Consider the following 9,049-nt stretch of genomic DNA (forward strand, 5'->3'; position numbering starts at 1 on the left):
TCCTGGGAACGCCTGGGTGGCTCACAGGTTAAGCATCTGCCTTAGGCTCAGGGCATGATCCTGGAGTCCTGGCATTAAGTCCTACATCAGGCTCCCCATGTGGAGCCTGCTTCTCCTTCTGCCTGTGTCTCTGCCTCTCTTCTCTGGGTCTTTCATGAATAATAAATAAAATCTTCAAAAAATAAAAAGAAGTTATGCTTCCTCAGCCAAACATAAAATTCTTAATTCCAGCTCACATTCCCACCAACAGGGCAAAATGGTTCCCCTTTCTCCACATCCTCTCCAACATGTGTTGTTTCCTGTCTTCTTAATTTTCACCATTCTCACTGGCGTGAGGTGGTAGCTCATTGTGGTTTTGATTTATTTCCCTCATGGCCAGTGATGCGGAGCATTTTCTCATGTGCTTGTTGGCCATGTCTATGTCTTCCTCTGTGAGATTTCTCTTCATATCTTAGGCCCATTTCATGATTGGGTTGTTTGTTTCTTTGGTGTTGAGTTTATTTATTTATTTATTTATTTATTTATTTATTTATTTATTTATGATAGTCACACACACAGAGAGAGAGAGAGAGAGAGAGAGAGAGAGAGAGGCAGAGCAGAGACAGGCAGAGGGAGAAGCAGGCTCCATGCACCGGGAGCCCGACGTGGGATTCGATCCCGGGTCTCCAGGATCACGCCCTGGGCCAAAGGCAGGCGCCAAACTGCTGCGCCACCCAGGGATCCCCCCTGGTCTTGAGTTTAATAAGTTCTTTATAGATCTTGGAAACTAGCCTTTTATCTGATACGTCATTTGCAAATATCTTCTCCCATTCTGTAGGTTGTCTTTGAGTTTTGATGACTGTATCCTTTGCTGTGCAAAAGATTCTTATCTTGATGAAGTCCCAATAGTTCATTTTTGCTTTTGTTTCCCTTGCCTTCATGTATGTATCTTGCAAGGAGTTGCTGTGGCCAAGTATAAAAAGGGCGTTAACCATTTTGATGGAATCTTGCCTCGCATTAAGATCTTTCATCCATTTTGAGTTTCTCTCTGTGTATGGTGCAAGAGAGTGGTCTAGTTTCATTCTTCTGCATGTGGATGTCCAATTTTCCCAGAACCATTTATTGAAGAGACTGTCTTTTTTCCAGTGGATAGTCTTTCCTCCTTTGTCAAATATTAGTTGCCCATAGAGTTGAGGGTCTTTTCTGGATTCTCTATTCTGTTCCATTGATCTATGTGTCTGTTTTTGTGCCAATATCACACTGTCTTGATGACCACAGCTTTATAGTACAACCTGAAATCTGGCATTGTGATGCCCCCAGCTAACTCTGGAAAACTGTGTGGAGGTTCCTCAAAGAGTTAAAAACAGATCTGTCCTACAACTCAGCAATTGCACTTCTGGGGATTTACCCCAAAGATACAGATGCAGTGAAATGCTGGAACACCTACACCCCAATGTTTATAGCAGCAATGTCCACAGTAGCCGAACTGTGGAAGGAGCCTCAGTGTCCGTCAAAAGATGAATGGATGAAGATGAGTTATATGTATACAATGGAATATTACTCAGCCATTCAAAATGACGAATTCCCACCATTTGCTTCAATGTGGTTGGAATTGGAGGGTAGTATGCTGAGTGAAATAAGTCAATCAGAGAAGGACAAACATTATATAGTCTCATTCATTTGGGGAATATAAAAATTAGTGAAAGGGAATAAAGGGAAAGGAGAGAAAATGAGTGAAAATATCAGTGAGGGTGAGAAAACTTGAGAGACACCTAAGTCTGGGAAACAGACAAGGGGTAGTGGAAAGGGAGGTGAGGGGGGGTTAGGGTGACTGGGTGATGGGCACTGAGGGGAGCACTTGGAGGAATGAGCACTGGGTGTTATGCTAAATGTTGGCAAATTGAACCACAATTTTAAAAAATTAAAAAAATAATAACAGTCAAAAAATTTTTCTTAATTCCCTCACTGTTCTTAGGAGCAGCTCATGCCTTCTTATTCATAAGTATGTTTAGCCAGAGGAGTACATATATATGAGCAAAAATGATGCCTGTTATTTAGAAAAGCAGTGCATTTTCAGGATTTTTTTGTTGGAAGAATTAGACCTTTGGGTTGTGTTATAAGAACATCAAAAGTTATTTTATATTTCATTTTATTTTTTATTTTCACACAATATGGGGATTGAAACAAAGGACCTCTCATATATCCATTATTCTCATAAAATATTTGTCAAGTATTAAAGGCTCTTAGAACAAATCAATGTACAAATAAGTGATTATAATTATGTATGGCAACCTAGCTGTCTTTTCATCTTTTTTAGGAGGATTCTACTGATGATTATATTCTTCAGAGCTGCTATGACATCCTTGTTTCTCAGGCTATAGATGAGGGGATTAAGCATAGGAGTAAGAATGGCATTAAACATAAAAAGGGACTGGTTTATTTTGGGAGTTTTAAAGGATCCTGGCCTCATATAGACTAATATGGCAGGGCCAAAGTAGAGACTGACCACACAGAGGTGGGAGAAGCATGTGGCCAAGGCCTTGTTTTTCCCTTCAAGGGAGTTCATGCGGAGGACGGCAAGGAATATGTGGATGTAGGAAGCCAGGATGAGACTCAGAGGGATGAGGACCACCAGAAAGCTTGAGACCACCACTGACTTCACATAGGCTGAAATGTCCTCACAAGTGAGCTTAAGGAGTGCCATGACCTCACACAAGAAGTGTGGGATCTCTCGAGGATGACAAATGGCTAAGTGCATGACATAGGCTGTATGAACCAGGGAAGTTATCGCCCCTCCTGCCCAGGACCCAACAACCATCTGTTTACAGATGGTATGGCTCATCAAGATTGAGTAACGTAGTGGATTGCAGATAGCAATGTAGCGGTCATAGGACATGAGAGTCAGTAGAAGGCACTCAGAAATTCCCAAGGTTAAGCTGAATAAAATCTGAGCTCCACAGCCAATCTGTGATATGGTCCTTTTCCCTGAGAAGAAGTTGGTGACCATTTTGGGGACTGTAGTTGAGATCAAGGCCACATCAATAAGGGAGAGCTGGCTGAGCAAGAAGTACATAGGAGAGTGGAGTCGAGAATCCAACCAGATGAGGAGAATGAGAACAGCATTGCCCATTACAGCCATAAGGTAAACCATAAGAATGAAGCAGATAAGGACCACAAGGTGGCTAAACTCAGGCCAGAGCCCCAAGAGGATAAAATCTGTGGTGATGGTCTTATTGTTTCCCTCCATGGCTGAACATTATTGCCCAGAAAACAATGGTAAAAACACCATTCCACCCAATATGTTGCCGTGCATCTCATCTACTTTTCTTACTATCAGGACTCTTCTGAATATGTTCATGCTGATTGTGTTCCTTGTTGAGATCTCTTTAGTGTTATAAATAACTTATTGACATATAAAATTATATCTCATAAATTACTCAATAAACTACTATTTACATACTGTAGCTACTGTTACAAACTGTAGTCACTAATAGTAACCAAATAAGAACACAGATACATTTAAAGTTATCAACTAAAAGCTAATCAATTTGATGAAAATGTATCATGTGTATATTTTTAAGCACTTACAAATTCATCACCTTGAGGTTCTGTGCAGATATAACTTCAACAGGATAGTTATGATCATTTTAAATTTTAAAAAATCAACACTTTCACTCAGTCCTAGGAGACTTTATAGCAAATGAAGAAGATTCTCTTGAAGATGGTAAGAGGCTTTGATAACCTGAGAACAGATAAGAATTTGCAGAATTGAGTGTTATTTGTGCTTGCCTTTTCTCTCTCACATAGAGTATTTGCCCATTTGCCCATGAGTCTTTCTTGCTCTAATTCCAACTCAAGTATCTCTTAAGTTAGGTAAACTAGAATTTCTAATAATAGCATCAGTATTTAAGAAGACTTCACAAATGTGTTGTTTCTAGTTTCACAGAAGTTTCCCTACTCTGCATGCAGTTTCTCTCATCAAAGTAATTCAAGCTACCAGCTGATGCTGTACAAAAGTAAGACAGAAGGTCATGATGGAGGAGACTGTTAGGGTCCATCTTTGAAGAAATGCTTTATTTTAAAATATAGAATATCTTGCTTAGCAAAGGTTAAGTTGGACTTATAAACTGTAGAAGCAGATGCAGTGTTGTAGATCAGTTAAAAGCACAGCCTCCTGACGATCAGTACTAGAATTTGAAGCTCTCTTCATCAAATCATCACATTTACCTGCATGATTGCCTTGGTGTAGTTGGATCATCTTTCTGTGTCTTTTTTCCTTCTTTTGTAAAATTGGACTGAAGTATATCCACACCACAGGAGTGATATGCAGATTAAAATAATTAGGGAGCATAGAGATTCTAGAACGTTTTTTGGCCAACAGGGTTAAATGCCTATATTGGGCATAATTTGAAATTTACTTTGCATAAGTGGCAAAATTAACACCTTAAGGTACCTAATCAGTCCCAAACATGTGCATGTTTTCATAATAAGTCAAAGCAATTCCTTTATTTCTTGCAGTTTTGGCTATACCTGTAGGTGCAATTAAAATAATGTTAAGTACAGGGATTTATAGAAGGTGTATGAGTGTGATGGGGGAAGGTTGTGAATAATCCATAAGTTTGAGACAATTTTCCAAAAACTAATGAGTAGAGAAACAGGAACTCAGCTTTGATTTGATGGATAAGGTACATTGCCCATTTTCAAAGTTCCATCTCAAATGTTCTTTCTTCTGTGGTCCTGAGACATGGTATTTCTCTCACCTCCTATATTCTGTGGTCATCAATCTCTCATGGTGTATGTTGCATTCTGCCTTATTAATGGACAAATCTCCTTTTATGAACCCTATAGTTTGGTAATATTTTCAGAAGACGGGTTCTGTTTTTTTTTCTTTTCTCCTGCTTTTTAGATATTTTGAACACTCAAAACCGCCAAGGCCTGTACCTTGAGGATATAAATTGACAATAATTGTGTGACAATAAGCTTTGCTTGCATATTTTGCACTTTATAGCTTCTGAAAAGTTAATAATACAATATCATATTTTCAGTTTCATAGGGCTTATGAAATAAAATATTGCAGTTAATTAAAGTTGCCTGATTAAATAATGCCTGTACACTTCTCCAGATGTAGTGAATCACATTTATTTATTTATTTATTTATTTATTTACTTATTTATTTAGATTTTTATTTATTTATTCATGAAAGAGAGAGAGAGAATGGCAGAGACACAGGCAGAGGGAGAAGCAAGCTCTATGCAGGGAGCCCGATAGGGACTCAGTCCCAGGTCCCCAGGATCATGCTGAAGGTGGCACTAAGCAGGTGAGCCACCCAAGCTGCCCTTAAATGACATTTTAAATGTAGTTTTTATAATTAGACCAGGTAAAGGAATACAGATGTAGTATTATATTATATAAACAAGAAAATGATACTCATTGAAATAAAGTGACTTGGCCAAGTTGATGTGTCATAGAGTTCACAGAATAAGTCAAGAAAGAGTTGAAATCCTATCAAGTATTTCTTTCAGCGACATCCAATACTGTATTGTGAACTATTTGCAAAACAATTAAAATGTTACGTTTTTCCATTTTTTTTCAGCATACATCCGAGATTTTACATTCCTGAGTGTGTGTATATATATACATATATACATACATATATATATATGTATGTATACATACATACATCTTACATTCCTGAGTGTGTGTGTATATACATACACACATACATATACATATATGCATATGTATATATACACACTATTATATATAATAGTATATTATATGTAAATGTATAAATTTACATTATATGTAAATGCATTTATAATATATTAAATATATAATATTTCTGCTAGATTTAAATAATTTTTATGGTAAAGTAAGTGAATTTCAGATTTATGTTTTGACAAATTGTAACTTAATCCCTCATTCTTTCCACAAATCATTTCACTGCTTTACTGTTATTCTTTCATTCTACACATTTCTGTTGAGTTCAGTGTCTGTGTTAGACAAACTGTAGTTTAGACTATAAGGATTAAAAGATACGTGAACTTCACCTCTGACATCAGTAAGGTGAAGGAAAGAGACCATTATTATAATGAAATGTGATATTGGTTTTAAAAGAAATTGTTCAAACTTTAGAAGGAAATAAGATGAAACTTTGTGCTGGAGATAATATTTTAAATACATATTAAAATATGTATTTAAGATGTATTTAAAATGCATCTTACACATATAATACATCTTAAAATACATCTTACACACTTACATTTTAAAAAATACATCTTTAAAAATATGTAAGAATTTTCCCATTTAAGAGAGGGCATTCCAGATGTTAGGGACAGTATGCATAAAGAAGCAAAGAAACAGCAGAGAATAGCATGGAAAGTTCTTCAGGGATATAGCTTAGACTTTCTGGATAAAAGCGAGAAGAAGTGAGATGTAATTTTAGAAGTGGCTTGCATATTTGCAAATGGGAAGGGGAACACTGGGAATTGACATAATCGTACTGGAGAGGAAATGCAGTGGAAAGATTAATGGCTTTAATAATATTTTATTAAGCCAAAATTTGGCCAAATTCTGGAAATTTGCGGATGCTTAATGCATGTTTCCTGAATGCTGGTTTTTCTAACTGTCAGGAACCCTGATCATGTGCTGTGCTTCTTGTAAAGATTCTCAGTACTCTCTGTGAACATGTCATAATAAGGCAGCCTACCTAGTTTGTCACAAAGTTGTATAAACAATAGCTCATATAACACTTGGACAACAAACAAACATTTAGTTGTTGCCTGGATCTTAGAACTATTGTACTCTGTGTGTGGGAGACCTGTAACACTTTTGCCATTTTCACCATGCAGACCGGTCTGTAGGGATCATAGGGGGTTTATGGAGTTCAAGAACCCAACCCTCTTCATTGATGATGGTGTACATGAACTAGGAGATCAATGCATTCTGTCTTATACCATAGTTATTTTCCTGACTTAACCAAAATTATGAACAGGGCTATCATCTCTTCTACTTGAATCCTTTTTAAGATGATTTCCTTGGCCTATTTCTTATACTCAACATTCTCAGGTTTTCTGATATTTTCAAGTATGTTCCCAGTAATTGATCTTCTGTACATGTTGTTCTAATATTTAATCTGTTTGGGTGATGGAGCAGCTACATTTTTTAGCAGAGGAAAAAGCTTAAGGAAAAAGAAAGGATATCTAATGCTGGAATGACAAACATCATCAGAACAATGGGGGAACTATAGGGGTCTTCTTGGTCTCTCCCAAGTCAAGCTACATGTAAGTACCTGCTCACTCCTCCTTCCAAGAGTGATACCATATGGTGTCCATTTCTCTGCACTGTCCCCACATTGCTTTCTTAGTTTTTACCAATCCTCTTTTATCCACTTAAGTTTCCACCTTATTTTTAAAATTGTTTTTAAATTCAATTAGCCAACATACACTACATTGTTAGTTTCAGATGTAAAGTTCAGTAATTTATGAGTTGTCTATAACACCCAGTGCTCACCACATCATGTGCCCTCCTTAATACCCATCACCCAGTTACCGCATCCCCTCACCCACCTCACCTCTATCAGCCCTCAGTTTGTTTCTTTTATCACTTTCATCCACGTTGTTATATTTCCTTCTAATCCAAAGATTTACTCTCTGCAAAGCTTTTATTTCTGTCTTATTATTGTCCACTCTCTTACTTATAGGGATGGTGTAGTTCAGTCAAACAAGAAGAATGTCAACACTTATTCCTGAGATAGATTTTAATCAAGCAATTCCTATTTACAGAAAACTATAAAATACTGATGAATGAAATTGAAGTTGGCACGAAGAAATTGAAAGGCATTCAATGCTCATGGATTTGAACAAAAGCATCATAAAATGCCTATGCTACTCAAAGCATTCTATGCATTTAATGCAATTCCTATCAAAATACCACTAGCACTTTTCACAGAGCTATAACAAACAATGCTAACATATGTGTGGAATCATACACACACACACACACAAAACTAAATAGCCCAAGCAATATTGAAAAATAAAAGCAAAGCTGGAGACACTATAATTCCAGACTTCAAGTTATATTACAAAGCTGTAGTAATCAAAACAGCATTGTATTGGCACCAGAAGAGACAAATAGATCAATAGAACAGGATATAATACACAGAAGGGAACCCACAACTCTCTGGTCAATTATTCTTCAACAGATTATGAAAAAAATACCCAATAGGAAAAACATGGTTTTGGGAACACTGATCAGTGTCATGTAAAAGAATGAAAGTGAAGTATTTTTTTATGCCATACACAAAAATAAATTCAAAATGGATGAAAGACCTAAATGTGAGGCATAAAACCATACAAATCCTAGAAGAGAACACAGGCAGTAACCTCTTTGATATTTGCCATGGAAATTTTTTACTAGATATGTATCCTCAGGTAAGAGAAACCAAAATAAAAATAAACTATTCAGACTACCATAAAATAAAAAAAGTTTCTGCACAGTGAAGAAAACAATCAACAAAACTAAAAGGCAATATATAGAATAGAAGAGAATATTAGCAAATTACATATATGATAAAGGGCTAGTATAAAAATATATAAATAACTGATAAAATTAAACACCCCAAAACTGAGTAATCCAATTTAAAAATGGGCTGAAGATATGAATAGACATTTTTTTTTCCAAAGAAGACATACTGATTGCCAACAGACACACGAAGAGATGCTAAGCATCAGGGATCATCGGGGAAAAATAAGTCAAAATTGCCATGCAATATTACATCACACCTATCAGAATGTCTAAAATCAATAACACAAGAAACAATAGGCATTGGCAAGGATGTGAAGAAAGGGAACCCTTTTGCACTGTTAGTGAGGAGGCAAACTGATGAAGCCACTGTGGAAAATGGTATAGAGGTTCCTCAAAAAGTTAAAAATAGAACAGCCATATAATACACCAATTGGAGTTCTAGATATTTACCCAAAGAATATAAAATACTAACTCAAAGGGATACATGAACCCTGATGTTTATAGCCAGATTTTTGAAACAGCCCAAGTGTCAATCAACTGATTA

The 9,049-nt window shown here is 36.5% G+C and overlaps 1 protein-coding gene across 1 annotated transcript; it reads right to left on the reverse strand.

Annotated features, from left to right (window-relative positions):
* Positions 1 to 2,257: 2,257 nt before the first annotated feature.
* On the reverse strand, positions 2,258 to 3,226 carry LOC129515014 (olfactory receptor 2AJ1-like). The gene has a single exon (XM_055333713.1). It carries the CDS (start codon positions 3,224 to 3,226, stop codon positions 2,258 to 2,260), a length of 969 nt encoding a protein of 322 aa, XP_055189688.1.
* Positions 3,227 to 9,049: the final 5,823 nt, after the last annotated feature.

Source organism: Nyctereutes procyonoides, unplaced genomic scaffold, assembly GCF_905146905.1.
Source record: "Nyctereutes procyonoides isolate TBG_1078 unplaced genomic scaffold, NYPRO_anot_genome, whole genome shotgun sequence".
Taxonomy (NCBI): domain Eukaryota; kingdom Metazoa; phylum Chordata; class Mammalia; order Carnivora; family Canidae; genus Nyctereutes; species Nyctereutes procyonoides.